Below are 26,378 nucleotides of genomic sequence, written 5' to 3'. Positions count from 1 at the left end.
TCCGGCAAGTGTGAGGGGACAGTAGGCTAGTGCGGTAGTTCTCAAACTGCACAGAATTCACCTGTGGAGTTTTGTAAACAGGCCATTTCCTTGGTCTCCAGGGTCTTAATGTTCTGAGTCAGCACAGTGAGGCGGGATGAGGCAAAAACAAGAATTGAAAACAAAACTTTCCTGGGGTTTTCGAAGCCCCAGAGAGGAGTTACTATCTCTTCCTACAGTTCTTGATGCCGATCCCCCCTTCCCCTCTTCTCCTGACAAACATACTTGAAAGGTTTTGCTGGAAGACGGAAGAACTGAAAAGTCCTCATGAGGCACAGCACTTTTTCTTGCCATTTCCATGGCTCTAAACCTGCTGGAATCTTTTGAGGAAGGTTAAGATGCCTCTGGGCATCTTACAAGGGTAGCTCTGGTTAGGGCCTCCTGCAGCAACTCTGACTCAGAACTGAGCATGCTTGCTTCACATACACTATGGCCGCCTATGTGATGACATGTCCCTGTCATCACTGGCAATTTACACACTAGGGCAACCACACTCCAAGTGATTCAGTCACCTGCTCAGTCCAATAGCCCTTGTCCCATTTAAACACTAGGATTAACTGCGTTTCATACTCACTTTGGCTTAAGTCTGGGAAGTCCACTGAGCACTAGATCACAGGACTACTTGCTGACCTTCACTGATCAAGAAATACCCGTGCCAGTGCCCAGCCTCACAAACATAATCCACACAGGTCTGGATTAGCTTCACACTTCTGAAGTAGGCAGCCAGGGCAAACGATGTTGTACTTGCTAGTCCTGGAAAGTGTGTGGGGGTGGGGAGGAGAGGATACGAGCAACATTACATACCAGAACCTGTGCTAAATTCTGACACACACACACACACACACACACACACACACAATTTTATTGACACTAGAAGAAATTACTTAAAGTCAATGATGTCTGGTGTAGGCCCCATGGCAACGAAGCCGGGATTCACACCTCTGTCCGTTCTGATTTTATTATCTATGCGAAAAGATGGGGGTCTCGGCAGGGCATCCCCGGCCGAGCAGCTGGGTGTAGCTCTGGGGGTGACTCTAGTCTAGCTGACGAGCTGCGCGCGCACGGGCCAGGTTCTCGAGCGGACAGAGTGCGCGAGCAATGCCGACAGCGGGGAGCACGCGGCAGCAGGGATCGGGCTCCCAGCCACAGCGAGGAGACCTGCCCGTACACAGCAGCACGTTGAAGGGTCGGAACAAGGCCAGCCGTTCACGGCCGGGTCCAACCCAGAGAGCGGCAGCGCGCAGAGCCGCAGGCAGCGCCACCGCCAGGGGGCCCCCTCGCTTCCGGGCGCCTGTACGCCTTACTTCCGGTGAGGAACTTCCGGCGAGCCCGGGGCACCGCCAGCGCAAGCCGGGAGTACGTCGGAAAAGAGAACGCAACGTACATGAGTGGGATGTCGCCGTTACAGGTCCGGCAGAGAGAATGGCGCAGCCAAGAGGAAACAGCCTAGGAAGGACTGAGGCGGCTGGCCCGCCCTCGGACCGGAAGAAACGGGCCAGGTCGAACTGGGAGCGGCCATGACAGCCTGGCACCGGAAGAGGCGGGCCGCTCGCGCGACTGCTCACACGCCGTCCCGACCTCGAGATGTGAGTAGCGGGAGCGGTGCCGGGTACCCGCGCCGCGTCCCTTCTCCTCCCCCGTCCCTCGGACATTGTTGTGGACCCTGAGACGAAGCACTGCCCTCCCTGTCCTCTTGGAGACTCACCTGTCGGCATTTAGCGGGGTCCCTCAGAAGCCCCAACTCTCCAGGTGTGGAGGCCCCGCCCTCTGCGGCTTCAGGCTCCGCCCCTCGTCCTCTGCTGCCGGAAGACCTCCAGGGCCAGTGCTCCTTACCCCAAGCTCCGTCCTCAGAAGCCCACATCTAGTTTAGGTCCTTCAGCGTGCACTGCGAGGACCCCAGACTTTTTGTAAGACCCTTAAAATTTCTGGATCCGCCCTCAGAACCCCACGTTCCTGTGAAGGGGTCACGAGACCATACCTTGTGGTAGATTAAATCTGCCCAGGACTGCAGATATCCGCTGAAGCCAGGGGTGGCAAACGCAATTAAAACGCCGGCCATTGGGTGCAGCAGGCAAGATTCGCGCGGGCCACTTCACATTGACAAATTTTGTTAAATTTATATTTTGAAGTGATGATTCAGGAATATGAATAGGATAATTAAAACACTATATATTTGCTTTTATTTAAACATTTATTTAATGTATTTATGAAAGTAAAATTATTATTTTTTACCGGAAACTTGACAGCGCTTTCCTCCTAGTTTTCCGATACCTGGATTCAAAGACTGAGAACAGACCATCTTCATTAAGGCAGATAGATGTTTTATCAGTTAATCTTGGTTTGTATGCCATTTTATTTAATTTCATGGCTGAAAACAGTTGCTTACACAATGGCTTCCCTCTAAAAATGTTAATTAGGGTTGCCACTAGGTGTGCCACCCCGAGTGCTTTTTTTAACCTTTTCGCTATGGGGATCTGTTTACATTACGTGACACAGAGTGGCAGACACATCGCTTCCAAACGTTGCCAGAACTGAGTCAGTGCGTTTATACGTGTCCACAGACCCCCAGAAAAGGCACTGGGCCACGTGTATGCTCATCTTCAGTAGTTAAAGAGTTAATGAGGGAATTTTGTATGTGTGGTATTGTCTCAATCTCCTCTAAGCGCTATTTTTTTCTATTTTCATTTTATTTCAGAGCATCGCGGGCCACAAAAAACTACCCCGGGGGCCTGCATGTGGCCTGTGGGCTGCCATTTTGACACCCCTGTCCTAAGTGATCCCACTTGGATTCCCAGATCCTGGCTCCAAGATTCCCAAAAGCTCCCCAGCTCTACTCCAGGGTCCCAGCCCCACTCAGGATTTCCATATCATGTGCCTAGGATCCTGAGATACATCCAGGCCCTCCATCCTCACCCTAGTGTCTAAGTCCACCTCAACTACCTCTGCCCCCAGGACTTATCCCTCAGTTCACCAAAGGCCTTCTGACCAAGAAGCCCTTTCCTTGGGGCCTTATACCCCACCTCTGAGATCCCTACCCCTCACTTTCAGGACCTTCAAATATATTTAGGGCTCCCCAAGCTCCAGCCAAACACTCTACCATTGAGTAGATGCCAACTCATAGTGACCCTGTAGGACATGGTGGAACTACCTCTGAGTTTCCAAGACTGCAGCTCTTTATGGGAGTAGAAAGCGTCATCTTTCTCGCACAGAGTGGTTCATGGTGATTTCAAGGTACAGGCCTTGCAGTTAGCAGCCCAACATATAACCATTACACCACCAGGGCTCCTAGACACCTCTCCCCCTACCCCCTGCCCCTTAATATATGTCTTGTAGGGCCTTGAACCATTTCCCTCTGACTTCCAAATGTTCTCTAAAATGTCCCCAACATCCCACTCCACTGTTTCACTCGGCCCTTAGACTCAACCATTTGACTGGGGCCCCAAGGGCTGACTTAGATCAACCAGATTTCATTTTAGGACCCCTGTTATCCCTCCACGTGTCTGGTCTACTCCATGACCCCCAGGACTCAGCCCTCACCTTTACACCTCTCTGGTCACATCCCAGCATCCTTTGGACTTCCAGGGCTGCCAGGATCTCTATTCCTACCTCACACAGTTCCGGACTCTCCTTCACCTCTCCCTCTGGTATGATCCTTGGCTTTCTCTGTCCCACAGGCAGGCTGCCCTGGAGGTCACTGCTCGCTACTGTGGCCGGGAGCTGGAACAGTATGGCCAGTGTGTGGCGGCTAAGCCTGAGTCATGGCAGCGGGACTGTCACCATCTCAAGATGAGCATTGCTCGTTGCACATCCTCACAGTGAGTCTGGGTGGGGGGTGAGCAATGGAGTTGGGTTGAAGGGTCGTCTCCCAGGTTCTGAAACATCCTTCCCCCACAGCCCAATCATCCGCCAGATCCGCCAAGTCTGTGCTGAGCCTTTCTTGGCCTTTGAGGAATGTCTGCGCCAGAATGAGGCGGCTGTGGGCAACTGTTCGGAGCACATACGCCGCTTCCTGCAGTGTGCTGAGCAGGTGCAGCCTCCAAGTTCCCCTGCCACCGTGGAGGTAAGGCGAGGCTTGTGGGTCCACTACTTCCTCCCTGACCTCCCTCTGCCCGATTCATCACCAACCCTTTCGCCCTCCATCTGGTCCTTCACTGAACATCCAGGGCAGGTTCCTCTCCTGCCCTGCCACAGTCCCTGCCATTACCCTCCGCCAGCCACTGTCAGTGGTCTTCCAGTTGAGGTTGGTCCTGATACAGCTTGCCTTCACTAGACTGGGGCCCTGAGATTTGGGCCTGCTCTAGTCTCTTTCCCACCAAATAGCAAACAAAAAGTTCTCATCTCAAGGAGCTCTAAGTGGCATAAAGGTTATGCATTGAGCTGCTGATCCCCAAAAGCTCTCATCAGAAAAATAATGCCCTAAAGACCTTGTGGAACATCTGTGTTTTGTAGCTGACAACAACCTGACATATAACTTCACTGCCGCTGAGTTGATGCTGACTCATAGTGACCCTATAGGACACGGTAGAAGTGCCCCTGGGATTTCTGAGACTGTAAGAAAGCCTAGTCTTTCTTCTGCTGTAGAGCAACTTAGGGTTTTGAGCCATAAACCTTTAGAATCTCGCCAAAGTCGTGACCACTATGAGACCAAAGCTGACAAAGTCTGCCCAAAGCCCTGAAGCCCCAACAGTGCTGCTCCTTACTATGGTTTAGTTTTCTAGAATTGATTATCAATTGATGTATTTTGATTCATTGGTCATCTGTCCCCTTCTTGCTGAAGTGTTTGTACCCCAGATTCATGATCATTTGCCTCTTGAGTGCCCAGCCCACAGAAGGCCCGTAGGAAACATGGTGGTAGAGTGCTAACCCTGCCCCTCTTAATGACAGCTCACCACAGCCACTCGGCTTGTTCATGTGGCAGGTGGCCCAGGTCGTCACCTGATGCTGTCTTATTGTAGACTGGGCTGTGCAAGGGCAGGCACACAGTCTCCCGGGCAGTGTTCCCCGAGCTGGGCACAGACGAGGTGCCAGATGATGTTTTCTCCTCCACAGGCCCAGCCGCTTCCTGCCTCCTGAGGACTCGCTGCAGGAAAGCTAGACATGAGTAAATGACCAAACTGGGTGCCACTGCCCCCACAAAGAGTGGTGTGGAAGACTTCTGGGTGCAGCTGGGCCCAGGACATGGGCCTAGCATTGTTGGCAATCAGGACTTGCAATAAATATTTTGTGTGCCATCTTTGATTCTGTCTTTGGCACCTGAAGGGGCCCTAAGAAAGACTGGCTGGCAAGAAACCCTGGGCCTCTGTTTCCCACTTTACCTGATGTGCTAAGAAAGGGCCTGGGAGGGGGCAGGTTGCCCTCTCTGTCCACCAAGGTTACAACTCATGCCCTTTTCTCTTGTTAACTCTGCCAAGCAACCATTTCCTGCCTCCTTTGAGCTCGTGTGGGCAAAGGTCTTTTCGCCCTCTACTGTAGCACTCAGCAAGCCTGTATTAAGTATTTACTTGGGACTTCTCACTGCTAGTGAGTCAATTTTGACTTATAGCAACCCTCTCTGTACCAGTTGAAAAGTAGACATAGGCTTTAGGTAGTCAGATGAAAATACTGGCTTTATTATTGAAAGCAGCTGGATTGGAGGATGTGGCTTAGGAACAGGCTACCCTAGATTTCCATCTTGGCTTCCTTTCTCCCAGAAGCCAACTCTAGGAACTTTAATATAGATACCATGTTTGGGAAGCAAGTGTAGAAACACTGGCTAGCTAATGGAGAAGTGAGACAGAGTAAGGGGCATGATCAAACCAGTTACCACTGTGGGCAACAGGTTGACTCAGAAGCTTGAGGGCTCACCATCTGTATACGCCGCCCCCCTACCCTCACCGCCACTCTGTCACTGAGGACTCTCTTCAGGGCATTGATGGGCCACACTTCTTACCTGCCTCACATGCAGAGCAGGTGCACTGCTGCCTCAGAAGAGGGCGTGGTACAGTAGCAGGGGTCACATGAGCCTCCAGGAGAGATCTCGGAGTGGATCTGAACAAGTGGCTGCTGTAGCTTCTTGATGTTTCTCAGGGTTACAGGCCCTATGAGCACAGCTGACCGATCACAGGCTCCCCAGCAAGGGCCAGTCCTAAAGAACAGAACAGCCAGCCAGTTTATCAGGGGAGAGATCTTGGAGGGCCAGGCTGCTGAGCCTGCCCAGGCCCTGTGCTCAGATCCAGAGTTCAAGCAAGCCAGTCTTTCTCTTGAAGTAACCTCCAACCTCTGGAAAGTAAAGATAAATTGTCAAAACTGATGGAATGGCCACTTGAAACCTAAGGTTTTGCGCTAGTTTTGAAAAATGAGTCTGGTCAGTTGGGATGTCCCTTGGGGATTTGACCTCCCAGACACTGGGAGCTGTTCACTGACCCAGAGCAAGAGAGGGAAAATAAAGCAGTGCGCTAGACCCCCGGTGGGTGTAGACTTGAGTGAAATGAAGGTGGTGATCCGCAGAGGGAGGGGAGAAGGGAAATCAAGGATCCAGGAAGGGGTGAGATGATAGGGGTGGGTCTGCTTGAAGAGTAGTTTAGACTGTGGGACACAAAGTGAACCATCTGAAATGTAAATTGGCAGCAAAGTTCAAAAATAAAATGCCATCGAGTCGATTCCGACTCACGCCCTATAGACCAGAGTAGGTTTCTGAGACTAAACCTTTACTTGCAGAGGTTAATGGCTGACCTTGTGGTTAGCACCCTTTTAGTTATACCACCTAAGTTCTACGTGACAAAAAAAGTCAAGCCAAGTAGAAGTCCTATGTAGTCTGTGTTGCAGGAGTTTTCGGGTGCTTTTCAGGTACTTGAGAGGATTCCGAGCGAGCGCTGGGCTCCCTGAAAAGGCTGCCTGGGTTCTGACACCTTTCTGCCCCTACCTTCAGTTTCCATGGACTGTGATTCGAACCCTGGATGTCTGTTCTGTTTTTTGCCAAGCCCACTCATTTGAATCCCTGTACTTGAGTTGGCTTAAACGGACTTCCATGCCGTGCAACTGAAAGACGTTTGATCAGAAGACTTGAGTGGCTGGCCACGAAAGGAAACAGAAACCAGAATTTAGAACAGCGCTGGGCCTTTAAGGAGCCCTGGTGTAGTGGTTAGCTGTTGAACAGCTAACTGCAAGGTCTGAATTTTGAAACCACCAGCCACTCCTCGGGAGGAAAATGAGGTTTTCTACTCCCATAAAGAGTTCCAGTCGCAGAAGCCCATAGGGGTAGTTGTGCCCTGCTCCATAGCGTCACTATCAATCGGCATCAGCGCGATGGCAGTGAGTTTGGTTTGGGTCTGGTCTGGGCCTTTCTCCCAGTAGGCTGGCCAGCTTCCTCACCCGAGGGTGCTCTCGAAGTGCCAGAGTGAAATGGAAACCTCAACAACCGCGTTTTCCATTCACTTTTACCACGTTGTGTTAGAGCAGGTTACGGAGCCAGTACAGACGAAAGGGCTAGGGGGCACACTGGAGGGACCATAGAGATTTGTGGCCACACTTACACTACCACAGAAACTCTTCCATGCTTTCTATTTTTTCTTGTGCCAGTTTTGATAAATTATATATGTTTTAGAAATTCCTTGTATAAATTTCAAATGGCCACAAATCTGTTCATCATACTTTCCTTAGCTTATAGAGTGTATAGAGATAGCCCCCTTTCATTTTTCACATTGGTATTTGTGCCTTTTCTGAGTGGGGTGGGGAACCAATTTACTTTTTATTTTGTTGATGTTTTCTTTTGTGTACTTGGTTAGAAACACCATGATAAGTGGAGAAAATATTGAAGTTGTCAAAGATTTCATTTTACTTAGATCCATAACCCATGCCCATGAAAATAGTAGTCAAAGTCAAAGGGCAAAATGCATCGGGTGGATTTGTAAAAGAACAAGCGATAAAAACGAAAGATGTCATGTTGAAGACAGATAATCGATCCAAGCCATGGTATTTTCAGTTGCCTCATATGCATGCAAAACTGTATAATGATTAAGGAAGACTGGAGGAGAATTAGTGCCTTTGGATAAGGAAGTTGGTGAATATTAAGTATACCATAAACTGAAGAAAGAACAAATACAACTCTTGGCCGAAGTACAGCCAGAATGCTCCTTAGCAGCTGGGCTAGTGATATTTCATCTCAGGTGCTTTGGACACATTATCAGGAAGGGACTAATCCCTGGAGAATAACATGCGTGGTAGTAGGTAAGCAATAAAGAGGAAGGCTGTCAATGAGATGGACTGACATGTTGTTTGCAACAATGGGCTCACAGCTGTGAGGGTAGTGTGGGACTGGTCAACTCTACAGTAAGGGGCCAACATAGCTGTATCTTCTCTGTCTTTGCTCACATGGCATCTACGTTTCAGTGTCTGAACCAGGAGTATAATTTTACTTTCACAGAATGTGTGCGCATGTAGTATACCCAAGCCAATTGAAGGACCTCTGTTTTCCTTTTAGGATAGGTGTTGCTCTGTATGTGTGTGTGTGTGTGTGTCTGTAGGGGTGCAAACAATAAAGCCCTTTGTGATGGATTTAAAACCATTCTGTCACATCCTAACTTGTGAGTTTCAGTTTGCATGAGCCTTCCTATCCTCCATCCTGTGTTAGCCCGGGTTGATTAGAGAAACAAATCCAGGGACATGCATATATGTACAAGAAAGATCTTTATATCAAAGTGCAATTGTATATTGAGAAAAGATGCTAGCCTAGTCCAGATCAAGTCCATCAGTCCGACATTAGCAGCTTAAGCCCGTTTCAGGAAGCAGTTTAATCCTACGCAGGGCACAGCTAACAGGCACATGAGGCACAGCACAGGGCATGGGCAGCCCACTGTTAATACTTAGGGTGGAAGGGCGGTGCTTTGAGAAGATGATAAGCGGCAAAGACTAGATGTCATGTTCTATGTATGGGATTAAATCCCAAGGGCTGGATAAGAGAGGTTTTGGGCGGCAGTGAGTTTTGGTAAAAGTTTATTTTTTTCAATTAATGTTCTAAGGCTACTTAGGAGTCTTCTACTTGATCTCCAGCCCACAGCTAACAGTTGAAGGAGAGAGCTGAAGAATCATGGGGAAGGTTTTAGGTAACAGTCCTAGAAGCAGAAGTGTACAAAACTTAACCCTGCCTCCCTATAAAAACTCAACTGCCCTCTAGTCGATGCTGACTCAGAGTGACTTTATGGGACAGGGTAGAACTGCCCCTATGCCTTTAATGGTTTATGGGAGTAAAAGGCCCCTTCTTTCTCCTGAAGAGTGGTTGGTGGTTTTGAACTGCTGGCCTTTTGGATCACACCCCACTACAGCCACCAGGCCTCATCCTCTTACTTACAAAAGAAACTGGGAGTCCCTCCCCCCAGAAGAATTTATTTCAAAGGACAGCATTGAATCTGCAGCTCCAGGAGAGGGACATATCTGATCGGACCACATGGGAACAGGTGAAGGGGGAGGAGGAGAGAGTGGAGCACATCCTGGCCCACCAGGCCTTGAGGATGGTGTTCCCGATTAGAGCAACCAGTCCACAGAGAGGTCCACATGGCCAGCCCCACTATGAGACATGACGTCCTTCACTGACCCATAGCCCTACAAGGGACAACACCAGAGACACTGTGGGAATTGCACCAGATCTAATCCCGCCACACTGAGACAAAACACTAAGGGGGTGCAACAGAACAGCAAGGGAATGGAGTGGTGAGGTCCCCAGGAAATACTGAAAGTAGACTTTGGGGCCAGGGCATGGTGCCCCAACAGATTGGACTGGAAAACACTCCTAAAGGCCAACAAACAGTCCTTGAACTAACTACAAGCTTTTCTTTTTTGTTATGTTTTGTTTTTTTCATTGATTTGTTGTTTTGTTGTCTATTGTTGCTTGGTTTTGCCCTCTCGTTTTTGTGCATGTTATCACCGCAGGTCTGTCTAATTAAGATAGGCTGGATGAACAATCTGTAGGAGAAAACAATGGGAACGAGAGTTCCGGGGGACATGGAAGAAGGGCAGTTGGGGGGAAAGGTAGTGGTGTTAACAAACCCAGGGACAAGGGAACAACAAGTGATCCAAATTGGTGGTGAGGGTGTAGGAAGCCTGGTAGGGCGTGATCAAGGGTAATATAACCAAGAGAAACTACTGAAACCCAATGAAGACAGCATGATAGTGGGACAAGAGGAAAGTCAAAGGAAATAGAGGAAAGAGCTAGGAGGCAAAGGGCGTTTATAGAGCTCTAAATAAAGGCATGTACATATGCAAATATAGTTATATATGAGGATGGGGAAATAGATCTATGTGCATATATTTATAGGTTTAGTATTAAGGTAGCAGAAGGACATTGGGTCTCCACTCAAGTACTCCTTCAATGCAAGAATACTTTCTTCTATTAAATTGGCATTCTAGGTTGCTCACCTTCCCGACACAACTGCTGAAGACAAAGGGGGTGAATAAGCAAATGTGGAGAAAGCTTATGGTGCCCAGCTATCAAAAGATATAGCATCTGGGGTCTTAAAGACTTGAAGGTTAACAACCATCCATCTAGCTCAGAATTAACAAAGGCCACATGGAAGAAGTACACCAGCCTGTGCAATCACGAGGTGTCAAAGGGATCAGGTATCGGGCATCATCAGGACAAAAAAATCTTACAGTGAATGGGGTGGGGGTGTGTGGAGTAGAGACCCAAAGCCCATTTGTAGGCCACTGGACATCCCCTTACAGAAGGGTCTTGGGGAGGAGATGAGCCAGTCAGGGTGTGACGTAGCAATGATGAAAAGTACAACTTTCCTCTAGTTCCTAAATGCTTCCTCCCCTTCCCCTACCCCCACTATCATGATCCTAATTCTACCTTGCAAGTCTGGCTAGACCAGAGGATGTACACTGGTACAGATAGGAACTGGAAACACAGGGAATCCAGGGTGGATGATCCCTTCAGGACCAGTAGTGTGAGTGGTGATACTGGGAATGTAGAGGGAGGGTGGATTGGAAAGGGGGACCCGATTACAAGGATCTACATGTGACCTCCTCCCTGGGGGATGGACAACAGGAGTGGGTGAAGGGAGATGTTAGACAGGGCAAGGTATGACAAAATAATAATTTCTAAATTATCAAGGGTTCATGAGGGAGGGGGGAGTGGGGAGGGAGGGGGGAAAATGAGCTGATGCCAGGAACTTAGACGGAGAGCAAATGTTTTGAGAATGATGAGGGCAATGAATGTACAAATGTGCTTTACACAATTGATGTATGTATGGCTTGTCATAAGAGTTGTATGAGCCCCTAATAAAACGATTAAAAAAAGAAACTGGGAAATGTAGCTTACCTGTGTCCCACCACCACCGCTGCCAAGGAGTATTGATTGTCTCTGTCACTCTAGATCCCCACCCAATTTGAGAGAATACTCAGTGCTGTAAAATATGTGAAGCACAGGCAAGGACTTTATTACAGAGAAAGCCACCTCTGTAGACTAGGTGGCACTGTCGGGTAAGCACTGGCCTGCTAATCCTAAGGTCAGAGGTTCAAACTTACTAGGTGATCCATGGGAGTTGCTCCCATGAAGATTTATAGCCCTGGCCCGGTATATAGGGTTTCTGTGATTTGAAGTAGATTCAGTTGCAGTGGCATTTAAAGTTTGAGAAAATAAAAATTAAAAACCATTCACTTGTGTTATTTCTGTTAAAGCAGTACTATGTGGAGGATACACCCTGAAATGTCATGTACAGTCATTGGAAACATTAGGAACAACAGTTTGCCTATAAAAAGGAAGGGGAAAAGTAAACAGAAAAAAATTTAACAAGGAAGGTGGATGCACCTTGTGGGTGTGCGTTGCTGGGCCTGGGGACTTCAGACCATAGTTTTGTAGACACCAAGGTCAGTCGGCATAACATGGCTCACTAAGACAATGCTCTACACCCTACTTGGGTAAGTAGTGACTGGGGTCTCAAAAGCTTGTGATTGGCCCTCTATTGGGTACAACTATTGATCTTTCCTTGTTCATGGGAAGAATAATAAAAATTGAAGGCACCTGGAAATGATTAATCCAGAGGACTAATGGACCATGTGAACTTCAGTTTCTACCCCCTGCGATCAGGATAACTAGATGGCTCCTAACACTACCATGTGTCTGTCAGTTTGTCATACTGTGGTGGCTTGTGTCTTTTTGTGACGCTGGAAGCGATGTCACCAATATTTCAGATATCAGCAGGGTCACCCAAAGTGGACAGGGTTCAGCCTTCAGTATGGATTTGATGTAAAGAAGATCAAAATTAAAAACAAAAAAGACCAAAATCCTCACAACTGGATCAATAGGTAACATGATAAATGGAGAAAAAATTGAAGTTGTCAAGGATTTTGTTTTGCTTGGATCTGCAGTCAATGCTGATGGAAGCAGCAGTCAAGAGATCTTTGAGGACTTAGGTGCACCTGACTCAAGTCATGGTATTTTCAATTGCCCCATGATGTGAAAGTTGGACATCGAACAGACCGAACAAGAATCGATGCATCTGAATTGTGTGTTGGAAAAAAATATTGAAAGTACCATGGGCTGTAAAAAGGACAAGCAGATTTTTTTTTTTATTATTTAAAAAGGACAAGCAGGTCTGTCTTGGGAAAAAGCATGGCCAAGGTGCTCCTTAGAGGCAAGGGTGGCAAGGCTTTGTCTTACATACCTTGTACATGTTGTCAGGAGAGACGAGTCTCTGGAGAAGGGCGTCATGCTTGATAAAGTGCAGGGGCAGCAAGAAGGCGGAAGACCCTCTATGAGATGGATTGACCCAGTGGCTGCCACAATGGTCACAGGACCAGGCCGTGTTTCTTTCTGTCGTGCATAAAGATCGCTATGGTCAGAACTGACTGGATGGCATCTCACAATGACAACAGATGGTTCCTGGCTACTGCTACCAACTGATCTGACAGGGATCACATTAAGGTTCTGAATAGAGCAGGAGAAAAAATGTGGAGCAAAGCTCAAACGCATAACAGGGACCAGGCCTGGTGGTCTGGTAGAGGCTGGAAGAACCCTGAGACTGTAGCCCTCTTTTGACCCTTCATCTCTGTGGCTCCATTTCCAGCCAAGCAATAGGTCTATAACAGTGGTTCTCAACCTTCCTGATGCTGCGGCTCTTTCCTACAGTTCCTCATGTGGTGGTGACCCCCCCCCCCAACCATACCATTTTCGTTATTACTTCATAACTTTAATTTTGCTACTGCTATGAATCAGAAGACCTCTGTGAAAATGTCATTTGACCCCCAAGGAGGTCGCGACCCACAGGTTGAGAATCGTTGGTCTGTAAGGGAACACGAACACTGGTGAGATCTGTACACTTTAGAATAATCAACCAGCCACCTGAGGTCAAAGAGGCAGACTTCACCAAGTTCAGACGGGGTGGGAAAGGAGGAGGCGCTGCTGCAAAGGGAAGCTCAGCGGGGGAGTGGGGGTTGCAGCCAGAGATGAAATAAAAGGTGAATGGCCTGGTGAATGTCACATTGACTTGCTCTGTCCAACTTCACCCAGTTCACAGTCAAAAGTTACACAGAGGAATTGCATATAGTCGTTTGAAAGAATTAGATGACTCTCCATAATTTATTATTTGAAAATATTCTATGGAAATCCAAGTGATCATACATGATATAGAAACAATTTTATTTGAATATGAAATTTCAATGATGTGATTAAGCAGTCCCTACTCATTGTGCAAAACTTGAAAGATACAAACCCCAAACCTCCCAGCCATTCCTGACCCAGGGCGAGCACATGTGGTTCAGGGTGTAACTGCTCCAGAGGGTTTTCAGTGGATGATTTTTTTAGAACGTGGACTCCAGGCCTTGCTGCTGAGGTGCCTCCGAGACGATGAATCACTGTTTTCCCTTAGCAGCTGAGCACGCTAGCCATTTGTACTACTAGGGGTCTCCAAAAGGGACCGTTGAAAAGTCTCTCCACTCCTGCTCCAGGGCTACTGTTCTTACACGTCTTTCTAGAAGCAGGGGCCCTCACACTCCTACGTGTGTCTATGTGTATTTTTACCTCATCCTTTTGTGTACACATGGAAATTGGTTGTGCCTTTTCATTTTTCTCTCCAAACTTTCACTGGGCAATCATTCCATATCATTTCATATAGCATTCCTTCATTTCATCTTATGGCTGCTTATTATCTCTATATAGATATACTACTATATAGATATACTACTAATTATCTTTACAGTTAAATGTTATTGATAATATACCTAGAATTATGTGAACCATGTCCTCAAACTCTTCTCTGCTGCTTCTGTGAGCAGTGGTACCCTTCACATGAATGTAGCTTTCAGTTCTCTCTGAAGCTCTTGGTGGGCTGGCCCCTGCTTCCTTTCTGACACTCTCTTCCCTTTGCTTTCTTGATTCCCACGCTGTAGTTCCGCTTCCCTCTCTGACCACCCGTTACCTTCTCCAGCAGCCATTAAATGGAGGTATTCTTCAAGGTTTCGCCGGGCCCCTTCCTTTTCTGTGACCCAGCGTGTTAAAGAGGAAGGCTCTTGATGAGACGGATTGTCACAAAGCCTGCAGCAGTGGGTTCAGACATAAGAACAATTGTGAGAATAGCTCAGGACCGGAGTGTTTCCCTGCTGTACATAAAGTTGCTATGAGTCAGAACCAACTCAATGGAGCCTAACAACACGTTCATCATCTAGTGCTGCTGTGACATCCATAGATATCACTAGTGGATAGCTTTAGAGAAAAAATTTATTTTCTCACAGTTCAGTCTGAATTCTGGTTATTAGTTCATTTATACCAGAGCCCTGCTGGGTCAATCGGCTGCTGACCAAAAGGCTGATGGTTTGAACCTCTTGAGAAAGATGAGACAGTCTGTTCTCATGAAGATTTACAGCCTCAGCAACCTACCGAGCAGGCTGTCCCACAGCATTGCTCTGAGTAGAAACGGACCGGCCTGCAGTAGGGGAGGCTAACCTGGCTATCAGGAAGCTCTGAGGGATGCTGCTTTTTCTCTTAACTTCTGTAGCCCTGACCATCCCCCTATGGCATCTATCTTCTCCCATATGTGTTCATATCATTGTTTAATCTGCTCTTTCATAAAACCAAAAAGAACATTTTTATTGTGAATTAGGTGAAGGTTTACAGAGCAGATCATATTCACATTCAACAATTCATACACAATCTGAGTCAACAGCTCCCCAGCAGTCCCCTAAACTGCTCTTTTTCTATCTCAGAAGCGGTTAGGTTTAGGACACACCCTACAGAGCTCTAGCCTCCTTAACATAACGCTGAAAACCCAAGACGCAAACAGGGTAGCAGCCATGGTGTAGAGTTAGGATTCCAACACATGTTTTGGGGAGGGGTGGGGTGGGATGGGCCACAGTTCATTATTAACACCATCATTGAGATCAGAGTTCTCTCAAGAGTTCCTTAGAGAGTCTTCTTGTCCATTCTCCTCCCCTTGAAGCAGGCATCCTCAAACTTCAGCCCACGGGTCTCATGTGGCCCACCGAGGACATTTATCTAGCCCGCCGGGTGTTTTTGCCCTGTTTGAGGACCCCTGCCTTAGAGTATCAGATTCTATCTCCATGTATTTTCACGACAGCACCAAGAATTCTTAGTTGCAGTCTTCACGCTCTGGGATATCAGTGTGTGTCTGCTCCACTTGAGTGAGATAACATCAGACAAATCCAAATGAGAGACATTCTGCAAAGTGACTGGCCTGGATGTTTCATAAATGCCAGCCAGGGAACCAGGGAAGTGGGATAGATTCAAGGAGACTAAGGAAGTCTTCGTTTGGCATCTGGACCAGGTCCACAGGCCATTATTAGAATAATGGGAAAAATCAAATGTGCTATAACCTCCTCTCTGGGGGATGGACAGCAGAAAAGTGGGTGAAGGGAGATGTCGGAGAGTATAAGATATGACAAAATAATAATTTATTAATTATCAAGGGTTCATGAGGGTGTGGGAGGAGGGAGGGAAAAATGAGCTGATACCAAGGGCTTAAGTAGAAACCAAATGTTTTGAGAATGATGATGGCAACAAATGTACAGATGTGCTTGACACAATGGATGGATAATAATAAGAGTTGTATGAACTCCCAATAATATGATTTTAAAAAAGAATAAAAGGAAAAACATGAAAAAAAGAAAATAAAAATCAAACGTGGACTCTATATGTACTGGGTTTACTAATGATAAACTAGGCTGATATAGAAGCATGTCCTTGTTTTTAGGGGACACACATTAACGTGTTCAGGGGTAAAGTTTCATGATTTAGGAATAGTACAGTGAGGGAATGAATACAGGAAAGGGAAACCCTGATGAATCAATGTGAAGGGCATACTGTATTAATACTGTAACCCTGGTGTAAGTTTGACATGTTAAAAATACAAAGCTGGGGAAGTAAGTAATCATACACAGTAAATAAAAATAATATAATGTTATATAAATTTAATTTGGGGGAGGGAGGAGGGCAAAAAGAGGAGCTGACGCCAGGGGCTCAAGTAGAAAGAAAATGTTTTGAAAAAGATGACAACATATGTAAAGATATATTTGACACAATGGATATATGTATGGATTGTGATAAGAGTTGCAAGAGCCCCAAATAAATAAATAAATAAATACATTTATATAATTTATTACTTATATAAATAATATAAATAAATAAACCTATAAAGTATAACAAAGCTTTTTTAAAAAAACATTTGATTAGGGGCTCATACAACTCTTATCACAATCCATACATATATATATACATCAATTGTATAAAGCTCATCTGTACATTCTTTTCCCTAATCATTTTCTTTTTTTTTCTTTCTCCTCTTTTCTTTGTTTACAATTTATTAGGGGCTCATACAACTCTTATCACAATCCATACAGATACATACATCAATTGTATAAAGCACATCTGCACATTCCCTGCTCCAATCATTCTCAAAGCATTTGCTCTCCATTTAAGCCCTTTGCATCAGGTCCTCTTTTTTTTTTCTTCTTTTTTTTCCCCTCCCTCCCCGCTCCCCCCAGTATAACAAAGCTTTGGAGAAGAACTTGATAACTCATTCAGGCCAGGTAATCATCCTCCATTTTTTACATGTACCCAGAAAGATGGTTTTTTTCTAAATAAAGGGGACCTGGGACACAGTGGTTACAAGTCGGACTTCCACCCGCAAAGTTAGTCACTCAAAACCACTAGCAGCTCCGTGGGAGAAAGACAGGGCTTTCTACTCCTGTCAAGAGTGACAGTCTCGTAATCCCACAGGGGCAATTCTACCCTGTCCTACTGGGTCACTAAGAGTCATAATTGACTCAATGGCAGTGAGTTTGGTTTTGTTTTTTCAGGCACACCTTAATGAGTTAAAGCACAGTGCTGTCTCAGCAATACCAAAGGTAGATAGATGGCTTTAAAAAACAGATGTGGATCTGCTCACAGCTTAAGAGGCTAGAAGTCTGAATTCTGACTGGCTCTAGGGGAATGCTTTCTCTGTAGGCTCAGAGAAAGGTCTTTGTGGCTCTAGCTTCTATCTCCTTGTGTCTTGGCATCTCCTTTGAGCCATGTCTCCCCTGCTTCATTGTCTAGTCACTTTTATATTCCCAAAGGGCTTTACTCAAGGCACACCCCACATGAAAATTAATGCAGAAAGCCCAAAGCAAAACAAAACAAAACTCTGACTGCCATCCAACTGAGTTTGACTGAGAGTGACCGGAGAGGGCAAGGTGGGATGACCCTGTTGGGGTTCTAATGTTCTACTGTAGGACAGATTATCAATTGCTCATATGTAAGTCCAAGCGAAAGGAAATGAAAATAAGTCCACAGGAACTAAAGAATGATCTTGAATATAGATCATTTTGAGAGTATTTAAAAGTAGATTCGACACAGGGAACACTTCTGTCTAGTTTTCGGTGTGGGATGACATCAGGGACAGCATCCACAGAGAAAGAACGCAAATCATCATTAAAAAGACGAGGGGCCTTCAATCCACTTACTGGCATTTGGGAGGACTTGCTGAACATACCATCTGACTTACAGCGGCCTCTTCTGTTGTGCCGCTTGTTTCAGAAGGAAGAAGTTAGTTAATCGTGTAAAATGGACACAATGCTGACTTACAGTGTGGAAGACACTGAAAATTAGTACATGTTACTGGGATGCAACGAACTGTCTCCCATTGAACAAATCGTGGCAGAATTTAAGATCAGAGCCCTGGAATGTCACCTTGACAAGCATACTGAAAATTCCAAAGCTGTGGAGCCTTTCCAGAAACCTGCAGAAAGCAAAGGACATCCCGACCAATGAAGAGTCGAGCCTGCTATCACCACTGGCGAAGGAGCCAGATATCTAAGTCTCTCCAGCCATGCGGAGCTCGGAGTGACCCAGTGAAAAGGTCAGTACATTGGGCTGTCAGAGGTAAGAAAGATCTGATCCTGGAAGAGTCTGACCAGACTCACCAACAAGATTAAAAGGAGGATTGGGGATGAGCACAGACCAGTCAATCAAGAGGGAGGGGTTCAGGCACCGAGAAAATAGAGCAGAAAGCATCTGAGTCCCTGGAGAAGGCATTCTCTCCACAAAGTCCAGATTCTCCCGATGTGATCTTCGTTTCCGCTGGTCAGGAGACGCGCCCTCAGAACTTCTGAGGACGTTCAGAAACGGTGAAATATGAAATTCCCTTGCACCACGCAAGAGGGAGAGAACAGACCATCCCTCAGGGCCGACGCCTTGGAATCTTTGTCCCTCAACATTCCATGGGGTTTGTCCTGTCTGTGAATTGCCGAGTACCAGTTAATTCTTCCATTCGTGAAACCGTTCTCACAATGTGAAACTTTCAGAAGAGTAAATTTCTCTCAATATTTTCATATATTAAGACTCTTTCCTATGAATGTTTTTATAGAAAACATTTAAATATCGATCTCTGTATTTAAATACTTCATTGGTATATTATAATCTCTTAATGCTGGTGGTATCAGGAATGTTTTTTCTTGATTTAAAATGAAATGTGAAATTACATGTCTAAATCCCATGAAATGAAATAAACACTTTCTTCAAAATTAAAAACAAACAAACGATGAGGGGGCGGGAAGATCAGAATGGATGTCAGAAGAGACAGAAGTGTACTCTTGAGCTGCAGACCACTGCCTAGCCCCTGCAGCAGCAGGAACCCTTACTCTTGAACACAGGGCAGCTACTGAATGGAGGACCTCACAAGTGAAAGAGCTGAGCAGATTTCAAGGGCGGCTCAAGAAGACACAATATTATAATGAAATGTGCACAGACTAGAGCAAGAAAACCAAAACCCTCAGGACCAATAATGAGAGCGGCGACACCAGGAGGGTCAGGGGAAGGTGGCGGGAGAAAGGGGGAACTGATCACAAGGATCTACATATAACCCCTTCCCAGGGGGATGGACAACAGAAAAGTGGGTGAAGGGAGACAGCAGGGTTCATGAGGGAAGAAGGAAATGAGCTGATACCATGGGCTCAAATAGAAAATGTTTTGAAAATGCTGATGGCAACATATGTACAAATGTGCTTGACACGATGGGTGGATGGATTTTGATAAGAGCTGTAAGAGCCTCCAATAAAATGATTTTTTTAAAAGAAAAGAAAACCAAAAAGGAAGAACATGCTCAGCATTTCTCACGTTGAAAGAATTGAAAAGAAAATTTAAGGCTTAAATTGTAATATTGAAAGCTTCTCTGGGCAAAACACTAGACAACACAGTAATGAATACACAGTCACTGTCTTATAAGGAACTGATCAGCAGTCAACCGTGTCAAGATCCAATGGTCCAAACGGAAAGGCATCAGGGAAAAAGAAAGTTCTCGACATTGATGGAATTCCAACTGAAATATTTCAACAAACACATACAATGCTGGAAGTACTCGTGTTCTCCCTCCACATTTAGACGGCAGCTACCTGGTCATCCTTTTGGAAAAGATCCATATTTGTGCCCATTCCAAAGAAAGCTAACCTTACAGAATGCATACATTATTAAACAACATCATTAGTAACAGATGCAAGTAGAATTTTGCTGAAGAGCATTCAACAACATTTGCAGTAGGACATTGACAGCGAGCCTCCAGGAGTTCATGCAGGATCACAAGAGGACATGGAACTAAGGATGTCACTGCTGATGCCAGGTGGGTCTTGGCTGAAAGCAGAAAGTACCAGAGAAATGTTGACCTGGGTTTTGTGCAAACCAACTGTGGATAACATGAAGAATGGGAGGGAACCCCAGAACACTTCACTGAGCTCATTCGGAAGGTGGATCACCACTTTGTAAAGAATTAAGCCTTTTTTAAATGTGTTAAATTTTTTTCCTACAGTTTCATTTAACTCTTGCAACATTCCTCAATGATAAATACTATTCTGGGCTTAGAACTGGTTCATTACAGTTTAACTTCCTGCTGAGAATTTGCATTTCACCACAGATAAAATGAATCAGAATTTATGTTTTAACAAGATGCCGCAGTGATTGGGTGAATCTCTGTAGAACAGATTCTGATTCAGTATATCTGGGATGAAAATGTAAATTGTCCACAGAGGATCAAAGGAATGGATTTGAAGCCCTGGCTGAGCCTTGGAGGCTGAGGGTCCGGGAAACCTGGAATGCTGGTGTTAGGGGTGTGAGGTGTGGGGGTATGGAGAGGAGGGAACAGGACAGCAACAGGAAGGAATGCAGAAAGAGGTCTGAGAGTCCTAATTCTGAAACAGAGTTTTAAACCTCTTTCTACTTAAAACTCTACCAAGGATCAGGTTTCCCATTTGGAATGACTGAGGCAGAAACACTGCACTAAGTGCAAGTGTCTGCCGATGGCGTCAGGTCCCAGGGCAAGAAAAGCGAGTTAGGTCTTAGGAGAGAGGCTGGAAGGGCTGCAGCAGAAATCCTGTGTCCTGCTTTCAAGGTCTCTTCCCTGAATCCCTCTGAGGGGTAAGAGGGCGTACAGATGTCCAGCCCTCCTGTTCCTGAGGGAGCTCGGGGCCCATTATGTCATATGGTAATTCCATGGATGTCCTATAGCAATTCAGTTGTTTCTCTACAATCTTAGTTGGCCTCTTCTCTCTGGTGACATTGCAACAAAAACATTTTTTTTAAGTCCAGCTCCGACTCCCTCTCAGGGGCCTAATTCTCATGTCCTCCTTACCTGCAAACAGAGGCTCCGGGAGTTGTTGAAGGATACCAAAGCACCCCAATCTCTAATGTAACATAAGAGCAACATTTGTTAAGCCTTCAAAGGGACAAAGGCTCGAACCCATCATGTGGGGAGGGAGCTGTTAGCAGAGGTCAGAGTGGTGTCTCAGGATTCACAGGCAGGACAAGAGTGAAATCAGACATGAACAAAGGAAGTCATCGCCAATTTATCACTGGTGTTTAGATAAGGAACAGAAATGATTTTACACACGCACACACACACGAGCCCTGGTGGTGTAGTAGTGACACATTGGACTGCAGTCCTAAAGGTCAGCAGTTAGAAACCACCAGCCCCTCCTTTTTTATCTTGTCTCTGCTTCCCTTTTCCTTCTCCTTGGTTTCTCTTTTCTGCTGTTCTCTCCCTTCTTTCTCTTGTTTTTCTGTTCTCTTAGGTTCCCCCCCTTTTTTCTCCTTTGCTTTTCTTCTCTTTCTTCCCCAGTTTTGCTTACTGTATTTTTAAACTTTCATTTGCTTTGTGTTTTCCTTTGATTAGTCATCAAATATTTTTTTTCTTATTTGCCAATGTCCCCGCCTATATTTTTAATTATTATTTTCTTTCTTGACAGCCGTTTGTTCTCTCTCTCCCTCTCTTTCTCTTTCCTCTTGTCCCACCTGATGGGAGACAGCGATAATGTCCACATGGCCCACATGTCCTCCTGCAGCCACACCTATTGGGTGAGGGTCCCTACCTACTCTGTACCACCTAGTCCTTGGTACTCCAAAGTCCTCATCATACAACTCTTATCACAATCCATACATACATCCAATGTGTCAAGCACATTTGTACATTTGTTCCAGTCATCATTCTCAAAACATTTGCTTTCTACTTGAGCCCTTGGTATGAGCTCTTCATTTTCTCCCTCCCCACCCTCCCTCCCTCCCTCACGAACCCTTGATAATTTATCAATTATGATTATTTTTTCATGTCTTACACTGACCGGTGTCTCCATTCACCCACCTTTCTGTTGTCCATCCCCCAGGGCGGGGGTTATATGTAGATGCCTCCTCCCCCACCTTTCCCTTAACCCCCTGGTATTGCTACTCACATCACTAGTCCTGAGGGGTTTGTCTGTCCTGGATTCTCTGTGTTTCCAGCTCTTATCTGTAGCAGTGTACATCCTCTGGTCCAGTCAGATTTGTAAGGTAGAACTGGGATCATGATAGTGGGGGGGAGTAAGCATTAAAGAACTAGAAGACAGTTATATGTTTCATCACTGCTATACTGTAAAAGAATGATTTTTAGATTCCCTCAAGAGGAAGATTATCTTGGGAGAAAGATCAGGAAAGCTGCTTAGGAAAACAAGAAAAACACACACACACACACACACACACAAAACAAACTTTGAAGACTTCAGGAAAACACTGCCAGAACAAACCGACAAAATAAGCAAAAAGTTAGAGACCATGTGAAAACATCAAATAGAAATCCAGAAGATGGATACTGCAATTTCAGAACTAGGTGATGCATTGAAGAGCAGAGGAGCAGACATGACTATTACAAGACCGGATTCGTGAGCTTGAAGACAAGTCTTTCAAGAGGAACAACCAGAGAAAAGAACCAGAAAGTTCAACGTAAGCCTAAGAATTATTGGGATGCCATCAAGAGGAATGATTTACATGCTACGAGACTTCCAGAATTGAAAGAGACAACAGAAAAAAAAGGTCACATTAGAAGTTCCTGAATAGAGTGGGAGGAACATGCTGAAGAAAACTCAAAATCATGAAAGAGTCTAGGCTTACTGATTAGATAGATAGATATAGGTGGGACCCCCGACTTAGTCACCCTTCACGTCCGAACCTGAACTCACCTCTCTAGTAGAATAATCAATCAATTAAGATCAAAAAGGGCAACATCCCAAGGATAGCATTCAAAGGGTTAGGGGAGATGGAGAAGTAGGAAACCCAGAAAGAAGTGTAACAAGTGATATTCTGCTCTCTAAACCTTCACTCAATTCACAATCACAAGTTTCAAAAAGAAACTAAGCACATACACAGGGGCTCTAATACATCTGGACACACGGAATCCAGGACAGATAACCCTCTCAGGAGCAATCATGGGAATAGTGATACCATGAGAGTAGGGGGAAGGTGGGGAGAGAAAGGGGAAACTGACTCAAATGATCAATGTATAAGCCCTCCCCCCTAGGGTGATGAACAACAGAAACATGGGTGAAGGGAGACAGCAGATGGTGTAACAGATGAAAATAATAATAATTTATAATTTATCAAGGGCTCATAAGGGTGGGAGGGCGGGAGAGGGAGGAAAAAATGAGGAGCTGATACCAAGGGCTCAAGCACAAAGAAAATGTTTTGAAAAGGATGATGGCAACATATGTACAAATGTGCTTGACACAATGGATGTTAGGATTGTTATAAGAGGTGTAAGAACCCCCCCAAAATGAGTTTAAAAGAATACATGGTTTAAGCATACTATCAAACATAATAAAAACACAAACTAAAAAACAATAGGAGACAAATGATGCCTGGGACCTCCTAAAAATCAAAAGATTTTACCAAAAGAGTAACACTCAGACTGGAGAAAAGATATTTGTCAATGACATTAAACAAGGGGCAACTGTCTAGGTTTATGGAAAATTTAAACACCTCAACTTGAAAAGCACAAACCGGCGAACTTAAATATGGGCAGAGAACGTGAACAGACACGTCACCAAAGAAAATGTACAAGCAACTAAAACACAAAGAAATGTGTGCTATAATTAGCCATTTGAGATACACAAATCAAAACAATAATGAGATACCACCTCAACCCAGCACTAATACAAAGTTAAAAACAAACAAGCAGAAGAAAAGAAAACACCAACATGGAGGCTCCACATCCGATTGTCACTACTCCCAGATTGCCTCCGTCCATCTTCCCTGGACCCTTCTTCCTGAGCATGAGCAGAGGTTTCCCGAGCCCTGCACTATCCTCACTCCTGGCTCTCCACCCCTAGGCCCTCTTATACTGCTACAACTATAGTAACGATAAAAGGGGCACTTGCTCTTTTTTTTAACAATTGGCATATTTTGTTTTTTGTGACATTAATTTAATTATACACGATTGTATTAAATCATGTAATTCTCAAATGAAGATGTAGCTTCCCAAGCCACTATCATTCAGCTAGAGTTGTTAGAGCGGAATTTCCCATTACTGAGGTAGAAACACGATAATGAGTGAGCTACTATTTTAAACTTACCATGAGATCAGCCATTCTCAATGTCTTAATTCCCCACAGATACTGGAAATCTTTTCAAAACCGCATTGAAATCATCTGCCTCGTAATAGCCATCAATAAAGCAGAATTACAGGTGCATCATGAGTTTCCTATGAGGAGTTTACTCTGGTTCCCCCAGAGATGCATCTTCCCAAAGAACCACCTTCTTATTTTTTCTAGTGTGATTCCAGAAGCTGGAGTCATGGATGGACCATCCTTAATCTTGAGAATGTCGCTTTTTAATGGGAAACCTTCGTTCTTAACTGTAAAATGTTTCATTTGCCTATGTCTAAATCTGATTGGGCCACCAATAAATATTGTAGTAAATTGTATTTCTAAATCTAAAATGCAAAGGAATTTTGTCATTTTCTGAAAATTACATCATATTTTGGTGTAGTTTCTACATATGTTAAAAAACAAACTCTAGAGCATGTCCCCAAGGTCTGTGGCTCGTGTGGCCCTCTGATCTCCGACTGCATCCACGAGCAACCTGGAGAGACTGGGACCGCTCAGGTCAGCAGAGGATCTGCAGCTGCCACACGCCTTTCTGATAGCATTCCCAGGATCTGGACAAGGAAGCCTCCTACCTAAGTCCAGTTTTCCAGCAGCTTCCATGTAGATCTGGCTAGTAAAACAGCCTGGAAATGATGCACAAAAGATCTAGAATTTTGGGCACTGAAGCACTATGGGAAGAACGAACTTCAAGCAGGCTGTTTTGTATGCAGCAGAAAGTTTTTTTAAATGTACCTGGTTTAATAAATTAAAAAAGACCTGAGGGGAAAAAACAAAAGCAAAAACCTGAAAACAAGACTCTCAAAACTACAAAGTGTGCCTTGAATCCTTGTAAATAGCTCTGTGTAACTGTAACCATGTGTCATTTTCACCTTCATTATTCATACGCAAAACATCAATGAGCATCTGGCCATCAGCTGTATAACCAACTCTGGACACGCTTTCTTTCCTTTCCTAAATTAGTTTCAGCGATTGATGTCACTGTATGTAATTGGTAAATAAAACATTGGTGTTTGGGACAATGCTTAAAAAAAAAAAAAGAAAAGACATCAAAACCTCCAAACAAAAGAAAATCAACAAATAGTAACAAAAAGAACAACCAGAAATCAATCACTGCGGGCGAGGGTGCAGAAAGATGACCCCGACGCACTGCGGCTGGGGTCACAGTGAGCTGCTGTGGGAGTCAGTGTAGCGCTTCCACAAATGTCGGGACTATAAATACCTTACAACACCAAACCGATGGCCACTGGCTTGACACCGACTCCTAGTGACCTTATAGGAGGGGGAAGGGGCCCTGTGCGTTTCACTCTTTTACCGTAGCGAGGCCCCTCTTTCTTCTGTGGAGTGGCCGGGGGTTTTAAACAGCTGGCCTTGAGGTTAACAGCCAAATGAGTAACCACTATTCCACCAGAGCCCCTAGAAATACCATATGACCCAGCAATTCCTATTCATGGTATCAATCCATAGAAATTCGAGCTGTGACGCGAACAGAAACATGACACTCATTCACCACAGCCCTACTCACAGTGATGAAAAGACGGGAAGGCCCTGAAGACCCATCAGTGGAAGAATGCATGGACAAACTTCAATATGCACTCACGATGGGACGCTACACAATGCGAAAGCACCGTTATGATGGGCACGAAACACCTCAGAACATGCATGAACCTGGGGACACGGTCCTAAGTGAACCACAAAAGGACAGCGAGTGTGAGACCGCGCCGGTAAGAAGTCAAGAAAGTGTTTTTACACCAAAAGAATCACACACCCCTTTGAAACCAGTTTCGTTGGCAGTTCATCCACATGTCATACAATTCAATGATTCAATCATACCCAGAAGAATTGTACAATCATGACCACAGTCGATTTTAGAATTCCTCCTTCCTTCTACTCACTGCTATTCAGGTAATTATCTTTTTAATTGTGGCAAAAATATACACACAACAAAACTTTCTCCAATTCAACAACATCTACATGTATAA

At 45.2% G+C, this 26,378-nt stretch overlaps 1 protein-coding gene, 1 non-coding gene and 1 pseudogene across 2 annotated transcripts; all 3 read left to right on the top strand.

Moving 5' to 3' along the window:
• Positions 1-1,356: 1,356 nt before the first annotated feature.
• Positions 1,357-11,502, top strand: CHCHD5 (coiled-coil-helix-coiled-coil-helix domain containing 5). The gene is made up of 4 exons (XM_075563127.1): positions 1,357-1,625; positions 3,714-3,854; positions 3,934-4,099; positions 5,089-11,502. Coding segments are annotated over exons 1-4 (333 nt in total). The 5' UTR covers positions 1,357-1,623; the 3' UTR covers positions 5,113-11,502.
• A 6,565-nt stretch (positions 11,503-18,067) lies between these two features.
• LOC142460754 (dnaJ homolog subfamily C member 12 pseudogene) lies at positions 18,068-18,801 on the top strand (annotated as a pseudogene).
• Positions 18,802-24,810: 6,009 nt separating this feature from the next.
• Positions 24,811-24,940, top strand: LOC142462012 (small nucleolar RNA SNORA44). The gene has a single exon (XR_012787162.1). It is a non-coding gene; the product is annotated as a small nucleolar RNA SNORA44 (small nucleolar RNA).
• The last annotated feature ends 1,438 nt before the right edge of the window (positions 24,941-26,378 follow it).

This window comes from Tenrec ecaudatus, chromosome 11 (genome assembly GCF_050624435.1).
Source record: "Tenrec ecaudatus isolate mTenEca1 chromosome 11, mTenEca1.hap1, whole genome shotgun sequence".
Taxonomy (NCBI): domain Eukaryota; kingdom Metazoa; phylum Chordata; class Mammalia; order Afrosoricida; family Tenrecidae; genus Tenrec; species Tenrec ecaudatus.
The sequence above is the reverse complement of the archived record's forward strand: the minus strand, read 5'-3'. Positions and strand labels throughout refer to the sequence as shown.